General features: G+C 40.5%; 1 protein-coding gene across 1 annotated transcript in view; it reads right to left on the bottom strand.

Moving 5' to 3' along the window:
- Positions 1 to 14,253, bottom strand: part of ca10a (carbonic anhydrase Xa) — a 274,125-nt gene that overhangs the window by 13,207 nt on the left and 246,665 nt on the right. Inside the window, exon 5 of the mRNA XM_073490238.1 lies at positions 3,379 to 3,474. Coding sequence (XP_073346339.1) covers positions 3,379 to 3,474 — 96 coding nt within the window. The remainder of the gene's footprint in view (positions 1 to 3,378; positions 3,475 to 14,253) is intronic.

Below are 14,253 nucleotides of genomic sequence, written 5' to 3' on the forward strand. Positions count from 1 at the left end.
TATATATATATATATATATATATATATATATAGTTTTTGGAAGTTGTTGCTTGCATCTGTTGCTTTTGATTAGACAACCAGTTTTTTTCTTAAAAAATGTTCTCATCTTTTGTACTGATGATTTAACTGTAGTGGTGTCCCAGATGCTGGGAGAGCTCCAACCGTCAGAAAAACAGGACTCATATCTGAAACAATGGACATTGGAAAATTATCCTGAATTCACTACTCTATAGTGTAGGCTACACATAATATGTGTGTCACCTGTAATATGCAATAAATAGATTCAAAATAGCATCACATGAACGGTATCACTGTATTACATTTTTTTCTTTGACAGCTTCTGTATTCCTATTAGCAGTGTAGAGCTGCATGCTGCTTTTACGGGGCCATTACTTCTGGCTGTCATGCATGGCAACCACACCTGCTGCAGTCCACTTCCCAAGCCCAGCTCCTCTCTCACATGTCCTTGGACACACTCTGCTGCTGGTTGGAGGGAGGGAGATGAGGAGGGCTGACCTAGGTCAGCTTCTCCTCTGTCTCTTCAAGACTAAATGATGGTCCCATTGACATTGGGGAGCTAATTAGCAGTTAGCAGCTGAACTTTCCAGCCTTAGTGTGCACAGTGCTGAGGACGTCGTCTGCCTCTTTGATCTCTGAGCCTCTCACTCAAGCAGGAGACCTCTCATACACAACAAAGAGGCAAGACTGCTGCCACCATGGCTGACACTAAGCCAAGAAGCACAATGTTTCAATCTGTAGGATAATTGGATTGCTAATTGTTTGTGATTTCTTGGGTTGAACGTTTAGAAGATTTCAGGCAGAGACTCAGAGGGAGCAAGAGAGTGGAGGGGTGGCAGCACTGAGACCACCGTGCTTTCTTTAAAACACTATTGTGGCTGCTAGATACAAATACAAAAAAATCAGCCTGACTTACAGATGCCTGAGCTCAGAAAACAAACAAAATAATACATAATACAGTTGAGTTGAATATTGTAATCAACTGACACTTTTGACAAATTTGCGAGATAAGAACCCCACAAAATAACCTCTAAATCACACACATATTTGACATAATTTGTCTCTATCCAATTTAACATAATGTTGAGAACTGTTTTTGCTCTGTTTTCACTCCCTTTACGACCCAATGGGCAGAATAAATGTTTGCAATGTACGTTTCTGCAAAGCCATGGCCATTGGCTTAGAATACCTGTTTGGTTGCCAAAAAATCTGATGTCCCAACTTCCTGTCAGAATTATCTGTTTTTTGTTGTCACAAACTCAGCTGTAAATTTTCATGACGTCTCCTTAAAAATATCCACTGGTGTCACCGTTAGAAATGTTGTTCACAGTCTTGAACTATAGTTACTGGTTTTGCAGCCTTTTCGCTTGTAACTTCACCACCATCCCCTCAACTTCTCGATATAAAAATCAGGACATCCACATGTAATGTGAATGTGATATGACATGTTTTGTAGAAATTTCAAAATGGTACACAGCCTGTGACACTTACAAATGTAGTCATATCTGTGGTCTGTCGAAATGTAAACTGCCAACATGGTGACTGGGCTGTTATTGGGCAAGATAAAATTCCTCCAGATAATTTGGGCTGCTTTTAATACCATTTGGACATGTTTCTCTAACAAGAAGTGAGGCTATATTTCAATCAAAGACCACCCTTTTTCTCCATTCATGGTCATGTCCACACCTATAGGCGATTTAGAGTCATCAATCTTAACATGCATAGATCGTGGGGGGAAGCCCATGGAGGCAGCAGGTATGGGGAGACAAAAAAGACAGATACATTTGAATACTTTGGGGATATACTGGTGTGGATATTCGGGGATGGCCCCGCCGTTGCTTCCCCAGGACTAACACTCCCCTGTATCTTAATTGAATTATATCTTTTATCTCTCTTCGAGCTAGACGCCTCATACTTCTTAAATGGAAACATGTATGGCCACCTACCCACAGTAGATGGATCAAGAATGTATTATATAACACCAAGCCAGACAAGATTAGATTTTCCCTGAAAAATTCACTGAAAGGAAACTTTGAAAGAACATGGACATCTGAATGAACTAAAGCCATAGAATGCTAGATTGAATGTTCCGTACTCATACGTACTCATGTATGCACACCATTTTTTTCTTCTTTTTCTCAGGGGTCTATGCATGGAGTGCATGCATGGAAAAAAAAAGCTGTTCCACACTTCTCAGACTTCAGTGAGAGGAACCATGAGAGGAAACCCTTATAAAACAGTATTATTTCTTAAAACAGCGGCACCAAGCATGCGCTGCATGATCCCGTTTCTCCCAGTTACTGCTGTATGTTACACAAAAAAGAAAACAAAGAAAGAAGAAAAAGAGATATGGCTTTACAAAATTCTTCAGTCATTCAAAAAGAGTCAAAATCAAGTATCATTTCAAACATCAAAAAGGAAAAGGTAAAGACAAAACTTCCCTCAGAGACCCCATCAGCACCAAAGAATGTTTGGCAGTATGTCTCAGTAAAATGATGTTCGTGATGTGTAATTGGCAGCCTAATATACATTATATAAGTGTTTAATGAGTTGTACAAATAACCCAGACTGAGTTAGACCATCTACAAAGTGTTTTCTAAATGCCATTAATAAGCTTAGTAAAAGAGGTCGGCACTGCAACATTACTTTGAAGAAAATGTCCTTAAAATCAAGCTATGTAATTAATGGCCCTGTAAATTGGGTTGGATTTGAATTGTCTGTCAGTATTTCTATCAGTCATTAAATTGCTCTGAAAGTTATCCATCACCACTGTAGCTGTCGTTATATTTGTGGTGTGGTCAGAATTATTTTTAAAAATGGTTCATTTATAATTGTTAGTTATTGTTCTTGGTATAAACAGTCCTCAAAAAGAATGTTGTGAGTTCTGACAAAAATTGCATCAATTGGGATTCAGTGGATAATAATTTAAACCTTAATGCTGTTTTGAAGATTTTCCATTTAGAGAATGAATGAGATAAAGAAGGAAAACACTCCATGTGCGTGACCATGTCAGTACAAAGGAACACTTGAATGAACACTCCACCTTTAAGTGAGTCTCCTGGAGAGAACATGATGTTCAGTCTTGATCTATTTTGCACTACATGTTCCATCTGTGTATTGTATACTGTGGATGTCTTGTAATGCTTGAATGCTGATTAAATCGGGTCAGGTTCCTTGTACAGTCCTTGTATCTGGTGGCTCAAATTTAATGCAGTGCACTTAGTATTATGATGGATTTCCAAGCTATAACCTATTACAAATTGTACTCTTTGCAGCTACTGTGTCATAACATGCAAACAAAAAAATCGTTGTTTGTTAGTGAATACACTGACAGTTGTTGAACATATGTGTGATGCTTACCTTCATGAATATGGACACTATGACCAGTCCATTGGGGCTTTTAGCAGCTTCTGTATAATTTGTGTACAGCTCATGATTGTAGTGGATCAGTTGAACCTGCAACATAAAGAAAAGACATGAAGAGAGTTACTGAACGAAACTCACTCAGACATTTTTGGTCAGACAACTTAATGATAGAAGGACACAAGGTTGATCTCCACAGTCAGTACAAAACAGGAGTTGAAAACCCTTCCAGAGAATCTATATCATAGTCCTTCATTCACCTAAATTCTTCCTCACTGCTACATCACGTCAGATGATTTAAAAAGGGAAAATCAATACAGATCAAATCTCCCCCATGGATTCACCAAGACCCTCAGTGTAATGTAATAAGCCGGTATTGGAAACATTTTTTATATGCAGCGTAGACGTGGATAGCAGTAAGAGGGACATAAAGAGACTAGGATTCTGTCATCATCTGATCCAAGGCCAGCATCCTTTCACAGACTGAGGTGAGTGCGGCTAAACCATCTCCCAGCATGAGGTTAATGTTTCACTGACGCAGATGCTTCATCCACTCCAGCTGTTCAATATTCCTGCCTTTTAATGATGTTTGGACGTGGGCAGACGGTACTATTCAACTTCCAACTCGTAAAAGTGGAAAGTACTGAAAGAGGAGCCCACAGTTTTGAAAACTATTCTGACAAAGAGAGAATGAATAAGAAGTTTAGTGCCAGCAGAGATGAATCCATCTGTATACGTGTATTTTTTTTAAAGCTTATTTTCTGTGAGCATTTTAATGCTTTATTGAAAAGTCAGCAGTAGAAGGACGATAGTGCTGGTACTGTACTGATACTGAGATGCTGCGCTTCATGGTCAATGCCTTCACCCCTTGCCCTAGGCCGCCAGGGTGCTCCTGGGGAAAGAAAAGTACATACTATGCCAAAGACTGGAACAGATAAGTCTACAAGTTTAAAAATGAAATAAATCTGTGGGTGAGGAGTTAGAAAGAGAGCACACCAGAACTCTGCAGCTCACTTTTTATCTCTGCTTGAGGCGAGTGGCTTGAGGCTACAGTAACAGCTACTAGCATAACACACCCAAATATCTGACCAAGCTGTTGGCAGTTGATTTGCATTATGGGTATTGTTTTCAGCAGGTACTGACAAGAAAAAGAATGGAAGGAATAGAAAAAAAAAATATATTACTGGCTCTGCTGCATCAGTTTTGATCCTTGAATGCTACATCAGTGGAGTACTGTTTTAAAGGTCCAGGGTGTAGGATTAATGGCAATCTGTTAGCTCAAATTGAATATAATGTTCATAAGTATGTTTTCATTGGTGTATAATCACCTGAAACTAACAAATGTTAGAGATAGAAGGTCCTCCTTTACAGCGTCAGCCATGTTTCATCACTGTGTTTCTACAGTAGCTCAGAATGGACAAACTGGCTCTAGAGACCTTTCGTGTTTTTCACATTTTTAGTGGCGACCATAGGGGATTGTGAGATGAGAGGTATTTCATTGGTTGAATATGCAACCATACCTCTAAATGCCACTAAATCCTACAGACTGAACCTTTAAGGCTGTATTCAGTCTTTAGCGCTGCATGGAAAAACAGAACCTCCCTCAAAGGGTCATCTGTGAAAAAGTTTGATCTGACTTAACGTATGTTGCATTGTAATAGATGTCTCCAAGCAAGGCGCTGCGTTAGCCAATTATATACATACGTGCAAAAGCATGTTCCTGATAGATTACTTCGTATCATGAATGCAACAACTGTCTCCAATGAAGGAAGATTGTCACTATGATAACTTTGTAGAGTTACAATTTTTTCTCTGTTGTTGGCTTAATGGAGAACGGAAGCCATTCATTCCAATGGAGGATGGATGACAGATGGTAATTTTACGTTCACTTTATGCACAACAAAAGTTACAGAACAGCTAAGCGTGGTCGGCTACATTGTCACTAAGTCACAGTTCAAATTTGAAAACAATGAGCTTTGATGTGTTATGTGTCACACCCGTCACATAGCAACAAGTGTCGGGCAAAAGCATAGCTTCACATCGCTAGCTCCATTGAAAATGACCAGTTGTTTTGTTCCTGACTGAAAAGTGCAAGTCTGTTTCCCCACCAATAGCTTTTACTCTGCATGACTGCAGTACTGTTGCCTTTAGTTGTTACATAAATTATAAACTCATCACTCATTACCTAAATCAACGAAATTGACAGCCATTCTATCACAACATAAAGCTTCTAATTTATTGCTTCTGCCTTCTCTATTTTAATATAATACACACAATAAACTACTCTGAATATAAAAGCAGTAAAGCACTTATTTCAAGCACAAAGGGATGGTAATGATTTTCAGATCCTCCCCATTGGCTCTTATGCTTTCTCTCCCTATGTCCATAAACTTCTCATCCACACTCATTGGCAAAGGGCTTGGCAAGTACTGTACTGGAGGGTATAAATAAACAAATCTAAAAGGAGAGTAATTATGAAATGCTCGATTGGGGGAGCACAGAGCGACAGAACGTCTATAAATGCAATCAAGGCGAGAGAGGAAGCGATTAGGGCCCTACGTTGATCTGATTAGATTTTTAGGTGAGAGTGGCAGAGGCAGCCAAAAGAACTCATCCACACTCCCGCAATGACAAATTGCACAAAGTTTGCTGCTGGTGGGCAATAAAAGGCCAGCGTGGGCCATAATAAAGTGTGAACGTCTGCCAAATGGAGAGGGAAAAAAAGAGGGAAATGAAAAGCAAAAGAGGGAGAAAAAAAGAGGTCGTAATTAGATAAAGAAACAGTTGAAGACAAAAGAGCAAAAGAGAAGAGCCACTGCATGTTGGCCAGACCTGTGAGCCTGCAGCACTACATCATTTATCACACACACTCTCACACTAACTACTGAATACAGCAACACCTCCACCCATCTCACAGGTGCAGGTACTCTATTAAGATATGGCCATAACACTGTGTTCCTGGTGCGTATTGAACACATCGTGTTGATGACAGAGATTCAGACGGATAGTATGATAGGTTGTGACAGATATTAGAGTTAGTACAAATTAGGGTTGGGGTTCAATAGCACTTCATCTAATTTGAATCCAGTATTGAATCTGCTTATTAAATCCAAATCCCTTATCTAATCTCGTTAGGTTCACCTTTCAACAGTCAGGCTCTCTGAAGGGCCGGGGCAGTTTTTGTTGAGTTGTGTACATACATTATCCAAAATGTTTCCAACAATGTTCAAACTCGTTGTGTTGAATTTTATGACATTCCCATTAGCTTAAGCTCTACTTTGTGTGAGTGCTTATTACCAAATGTCAGCATCCCAACAATGCCCAAATTAATGACACATTTTCACTGCTACCTTGCACTGAGGCAGATTGACACACAGATTGACACAGAGCAAACACACACACACACACACACACACACACACACACACACACACACACACACACACACACACACACACACACACACACACACACAAACGCCACAAACGATAACTAGTCATTAAAGTGCAGGTGCCAGACAGCTGAGTTAAAGTGGGTTTTTGTTTGGCTTTTAGGCTTTATTGCAGAAATACTGTCATCATCATTGGAGAAGAAAGTGTTTTGGATAAAGAGCAGTGGACTTTGAGACCATCACAGCCCTCAGCGTCTTTCGATCATCCAATTTAACTGTTTGGACCACCCCAGGGAGGAAGAGAGTCTGAATAAGAGCTATGCTAATCCGGCTTGATTTAAGGCTGCTCCTGGCTAATGTCTGGTCACAGGAAAAGGAAATGGACAAAATGTGACTCAGGCTGGACAAACAACATGAAATCAAAGACTGTTGTGTCCACAGAGACCTGTCTCCACAGCACTTGGATCAAGTTGTTGCACTTGACGGGCAGACCTTGTTCTGAGCCAACAGAGAGCAGGACTGCAGCTGGACGAGGAGAGGTGGACTCTGTGTTTATAACATCGATGCTTGGTGCTCACACACAGTCAAAGTTGATGGACAGTGTTTACCCATTATCTTCACCATCTTGTTGCTGCTGCTTACATTCACCCTGACACTGATTCAGAAGATGCACTACATGTTTATGTATATTTGCATATAAATATCATATGTATCTTCTGTAATTTGTGTAGCATGAGTTTACAAACGTTCATTTCATTATACAACACTGTGTTGTGTAATAATGAATACATTACCTAATACCTTGTGTGAGGTTAGGATATTTATAAAATAGCAAACAGCAAAAGCCATTATGATTAATTGTGTCACATTAATTTAGATATTTCATTTGAACTATTTGTTAAATTTCAGTTATTTTCTATTTGAAATGTTAGCAAATTGATATTATTAGCCAAAAAGGTATAGAATGAGCCTGTGCCACAGAACTTTAAATTAGTAATTGAACCAATTTACATACTTTTAGTTTTTTTGATATCTTCAAATATGTTATTTGGGCCACTTCGTCTGGATGAAATTGTAAAATGTAGGCCTACTGTTAATTTTTCTCATGCCACTATAGCTAGATAAAGTATCAAACGCCCTGTTAGAAGGAACCAAAACACATGAAATGACATCTACTCTATTCAAAAGTTTTCTGGGGGAGAACCCTCAAGCTTCAGTAAAATTGTTCCACACACATTTTAATTGCTTCAAAAGACCATGGTTTTATTTAACAACATGGTTTGTTTCACAGAACCATTTGCAAAGGCAGAGCTAGACACGTTTTGGAAAATGGTGCGCACTTGATATACAGGTGATTGGACAAGCCATCCGTCTATCACTGTCTGTCAAGTGCTAACTTGACCAACAACCAATCAGATCAACAGTAGGACAGCGCTACCACAAACTGAGCCAGTTGGTTAATCATCACTTACTGAAGTCAGTCAAGAGAAGAGTGAAAACATCTTTTCCATCAAGGAAAGCCTTCAGTGTCATTCTTTGCTCTTTTTTCAATAAAATAAACTCTCCACTTCTGATATGCTAACCCCATGAGGAACCGCCACTGTTGTTTGCAAATGAAGAGTATCTTATCTCACCGGTCGTGATAGATAAAACTACATCTCTAGCTGCCAGTGGTTCTGTTGGACGCTGATTGGTTCAACACCTGTGTGTTCGGGCCACAAGCACATAAAACCTGGCAAGATGAATTTGTGAGCTCACGGGATCATGCAATCTCACGAATCAAGCTGACAGCTACCAGGTAATGCCAACATGCTAAACTAAGATTTGTTCAATCCTGTTTAACATCTTTAAATTGGACCATTTTGTCAATCAGGGCCCTCAAAAGGAACTTGCATCTGCATCTGCTTGCATCTATGGAAAAGTCTCCAACTCATGAAAAGACCAACATCACCACACTAAAACTTTCCAATAGTGCTGGCTCCTCACTGTGTGAGCAGCTCCTTTGGCAGTGACACTTACTTTTAAGCTTCAGAGTTTCAGTTGGTTAAACCTGCAATGAAACCTGCATGGGAAGCTACACTGAGTGGAAGTGGTTTTAGCCAACACTGAATTGGGTGTGAAGGGTCACTTTTGCTTGGCTGGCCAGTGTTCTCTTGAATGTGTGTGTATGTGTCTTTGCGTGTGTTTGGGGGTCGTGACAGCCTCTTTATGGCATGATGGCTGGCCTGGCCTCAGGGGGTAGGGAAATATGAAGACAACACGTCGATAGTAGAAGAGAGGTGTTCAGCGCTAACGGTGAGAGGGGCTTTAAAAGCGCTGGGCTGGAAATGACGCTCTCCATCTCAACATCCATCCATCCGTCCTCCCTCCCTCAGATGAACTGGAGCATGGATCCATAAACCTAACAAATGGACAGGGCCTTCTACCACACACACCAATCACACCCTGATTATGCACAAGGAGCTACATAGCTACCTTTATTCAATCAGGTGCTTTACTGGCACGACAGAACCAACAACTATCATCCCATTTATGTTAATGCTCATCATGTTACATTGGTAATTGAACATAATCCCAGATTTTTTCTTTTCTTCTTTTTTTTCTGCAGGTTTGTTTTCCTTTAGAACAAGCTGTTCAGTGATGATCCGGTGTCGATTTCAATCCAAGATTCAGCACAATTAGGATGCCGAGGTGCAGATGTGGGCGAAATGTGCTGTTTAATAGTGATTAATGATAATTAGGGGAAGAGAAAATAAAACAAAACACGCTTCGCCATGAAAAGCTCTGTGACTGATAATCTGCTGCAGTGACATTAGCTCAATGTGATTTTCCGTGTGTGACTGTGTTTGAAAGAGGACATATGAGGTGTGTATCTGTGATTGATGGGGGTTTAAAGTGTTTGGAACAGCTGGCTATAGCGAATCCTTCTCAAACACTTAACAAGATTTATATTAAATATAGCCAGATCCTCTCGTTAGTAATGAGCGGTGTCTCTGTCAGCTTGTGAGGGCTAACTCTCTGTTGAATTTATTGGGGGTAATCCTAATGTAATCTGTTTACACTAATATTATTTGAATGCACCATTTTAAGTTTTTATCCATCCTAATTTCGTTTCATTTGATGATTTAAATAATGGGTAATAATGGGTAGTAAAGACCAGCAAAGGAACAGCTGCCCAGTGTTGCTGCTTTTCAATCATTTTCCAGACTGCAGAGTTTGATCTGATGTTTGTGAAAAGTGAATGAAAACGAGAGAATAGAAAAAGTCTAGAATGGCGGTATTATAATGGGTTATAATAGAGGAGGTTTTTTTCTACTCATGGATTACTGTTATTCACATAATAGCTCCTTAAAAGATGATTGCTCTCAGATTGCTCTTTTTCTTTTTCATTTCTTTCTTGATTTTCTTTACAGCATAAGTAAGTCTGTGATAAATACTCTGACTATTTCTTTCACCACAGATTTTTGTTTGGTGAAAAGCACAAATGCACTGTATTTTCAGGCAACAATATTCAGCTATTTCACCTTAAAACAACAGCTTCAAAATGATTTTAATCTTACAGTGTCTTGTAATAGGGTGAAGGGTGTCTGTCTCAGCCACTCTGGCCCCTTATCGCTTGTTTCTGCTCTATGTAACTTCAGTGAGTGGATTGAAACTCAGTCCGTAACACTTTATGGCAGTACATCACTCACACCACCAACTATCAGTGATTTTGGTGAAACTGGATCATATTTATATCTATATTTATAAATTTTATTCATATTTAAGTTTCTGAAAGCATCCTGTAACTGCTGCGTAGTGTAGCTACAACGTTATTATGGATCCCACTTATGCTCTCACAAGCCCAGCCCAACTCCGACTGATTGGTTTGCCTTGTTGTTGTGTTCTCTATGCTTGACTCAAACTGTTGACTCACACAGTAGCTCTGGTAATGTCTGTTTTTGGTGTTGGTTTTGTGAGCTGTAGTTTTGTGGATAAACACACAACCTCTTTGGCCTCCCTCCCGGTCTTCTGCTGCTCCTGTCTGGGTCACTAATCCTCCGTAGCCACTCTTCACTGTCAGAGTGTCTCTGGGCTCGTTAGGTAGAGTAGACAGTCGGGCTGCTGCCGGGCAGCCCTGCCACTGCTCTGTCACCTGGCATGTCTCTACCTAACGAGACCAGAGACACTGCAGCTGCGACAGCCAGTTGTGGTGGTGTGTTTACACCACTCAGCAACTAAGCTCACAGTCCGCTGCATCAGCTCTGCCGCTGGCTGTATGTTTTAAACAACCACAAGAAAAACACAAGCACAACCCATTAACACCAGACTGCCAGATACAGTGAGGAAATAGCATGCTAGATAGCCAGTTTTTGTGTCTTTAGTCTGATTGAACAATACATTCATTGTGGCCCACTGAGCTCCCTCCCTCTCTCTGGTTATACAGTGGACTACCAGGTCACCCAGGGGGTGTGGACAAGAGCTAAGAACGGGCACTTGGCCGTGGGCACGAGTCCTACTGATCTCCCTCCCTCTTGTCCAGTGGACTACCAGGCCTGCGGAAATCTCTTTCAGTGTAACTAACGTGTTACTATTTCCTAACTGTATGGTCAGTGGTTATCTGGTGTTAATGGGTTGTGCTTGTGATTTTATCGCAGTTGATTTATTAAACAAGCAGCCAGCAGTGGAGTTGATGCAGTGGAGGAGTGGTGGAGCAGCAGCAGGGCAGACCAGCGGCAGCCCGCCTGTCCGCTGCACCTAACAAGGCCAGAGACACTCTGACAGTGAAGTGTGGCAACAGAGGATGAGTGTCCCCGACAGGAGCAGCAGAAGACCGGGAGACAGGCTGAAGAACTTGTCTGATACTCGCAAAACTGCAGCTCAAAAACTGCCGGAAACAGACATCGCCAGAGCTACTGTGTGAGTTAACAGTTTGAGTCAACCAACAAGGCCAACCAATTCGAGACAGAGAAGAGCAGGTCTTGCGATAACATGAGTAGGATCCATAATAATGCACAGCTACAAGTTTGCTCTGCTAACGTGAGCTGGCTCTGCTTGGAGCACCACCACGGAGTGTTGGTGTTTGCAGCTCATGACAGAGGTGAAGAGACTGAAGAGGAAGCTGACAGAGAAAAATTAAGAAGAAAAAAAGAGACAAGAAAAAAAAAAGAGAGACAAGAGTCTCAGACTGGCTTTTAGACATCAGCGGCAACTTTGCTAAATAAAAGGCTGCAGACGCTAAAGCTGGACTTGTTGCTGTTGAATCGTAAGTAATATTAGCTGACTTACTAAGTTATATGTCTTGTGTTGTTGCACTTACTTGTTGATTGGCTGCATAAGCAAAGTTGTAAACTCCCTAGTTTAGGCTATTGCAAATTAGCAAAGGCTATAACTGCTGTGTATTTGTCCCTATACAAATTAACATTTAATCAAATAATGTGAAAAAAACACCCTAGAGACAGCTGTATCTCTGGTTGGAGTAAAGAGTATTTGGTGTCCTTCAGTGCACCAACAGTTTTCAATACAGTCACTGCATGACCCTGCAACATAACTTTGACAAAAAATAAAATAAATTACTTCTTCTCTGATGGAACACGTGTTTCAAATCTTTACAGCAGAAGACTGGAAGAAACAAAGCAATAGCTGCCTGGAGACAAGGAAATCCAATCCAATCCAAACACTTATGGTGTACAGTTTTGTCAAGAAAAATATTTGTTTTAGAAGTTGATCAGCATTTTTAGGGATCAAATCTGACTGTGTAAATAAAGGAGTGATTTTTAAGATTGACCTGACTAAGTCTGACGATGTGTTATTCTATCAGAAAATAACAGGGTGGCTCAGTGTTCTCTGAGTGTATATACACATGAGCCAACCTGGTGGAGGAATAATATCCGGAATATTTTAGCACTTATTAAAAGACCAAGGTGTTTCATTTTCAGATTAGACTGTGGAGCAGCTCCAGGAGAGCAGAGCTGAACACACCACACACACACACATGCACGCACACACACATGCACGCGCGCACACACACAGTATAAATTAACCCCCTGATACTGGAATGTCTCATTACTGATTTTGACATTTGATCGAAGGCCAAAAAGTGCAATATAAATTAATATTTTGTTCATTGTAAATCGACGGTATATCCAAATCTCTCTATCCAGAAATTAATACCCACCAACTAGTTCTTGCCAAAATGTGAATCACAATTTTTGTCCCTGACACGATTCTTATTTTCATTTTATTTTTTTCAACAAAAACATTTATTGCACTTAGGTAAAAAAATGTGCTTTCTTCATGGCTTTCAACAGACTATATATCAAAGTGCTGGACTGGGAACTTCAAGGATATAGATGCACTGTATCATAGTGCTGTCTTCTTCCTCTGTAATCCCATTTGAGTTTAATTCCTTATTATTTTTAATGTTCACATTATAATCAAATTTGAAATGCTCAAGTTTAGGCTATTTTAAATATTTGTTATGTACCTACACTGTATACACAGGCTTAGGCACTGCAAATGCAACTATCAGCATGTGGTTGTTACAGGCTAGACACACTGGATGCCTGCTCACTTGTGTGTTTGTGTTCACATAGGCTGCACGGCAGCTGCGTTGCTGCTGCAGCACGGCTCCTGCCTGCCCTGTCTGTTTACATGGAGTTTGACTTGATAAATATGATGACTTGATTTTCCTTTACCCTGCTGAAAGAGCAAGAAAGCCGAAGGGAGAACGAGAGGAAGTGACAGAGAGAAAGTGAAAGAAACTGCCCCTCACCTGTTGTGTGTGTTCTCTTCATGTCTGTGACATATTCTACACATACAGACATTGAAACTGTAGTGAAATGCTGCTATGATGTTCATATGACGTTGTGGTAGAAATAGACTCTGAATCTCTAGATCATGTGACGCAGCAGCCTCGATTGACATGCGCGTGAGAAGCACGTGTCATGCATCCAGTGTGAACGGTCTAACTTGTTAACATGGATACCAAAATGAAAAACGAGAGGTAATGCCATACCGCAGCGCTGCACATGCATCCAGTGTGTCCAGCCTGCTATACATTCTGTCCACTAGAGGGCATTTCATCACTGGCATAGCTTTACACTAATAGCTTTCTTGATATATTAAAAAGTTTAGACACTGGAAAGACCTGTAATGAGGAGGAGGGAGGCATTGACTCTGATAGTCTAATGTGAGTTTGCGATTCAGATAACGTTATTGTTCATCAGACGTGACAAAAGTGTCTTGTTATATAACAGAGACAGAAAAGTCTATTTGTGGGAGCAGAACAGTCCAACACTGAATGTTACTGGCGACTGCTGTCCGTTTTATCACCCTATGTGTTGCAAGCTTGTTGTTAACTGTAAAGGCAACCCTCTGTAAATGTAGCATTATGTTAGCGACCTAGCTCACATATGTCTCACTGCACATGCGCTTCATTTCCTGAACCAGAATTATCCTTTACATATTACTAATATAAACAGTAAGTGCTATGGTGCTGC

This window comes from Pagrus major, chromosome 20, assembly GCF_040436345.1.
Source record: "Pagrus major chromosome 20, Pma_NU_1.0".
Classification (NCBI taxonomy): domain Eukaryota; kingdom Metazoa; phylum Chordata; class Actinopteri; order Spariformes; family Sparidae; genus Pagrus; species Pagrus major.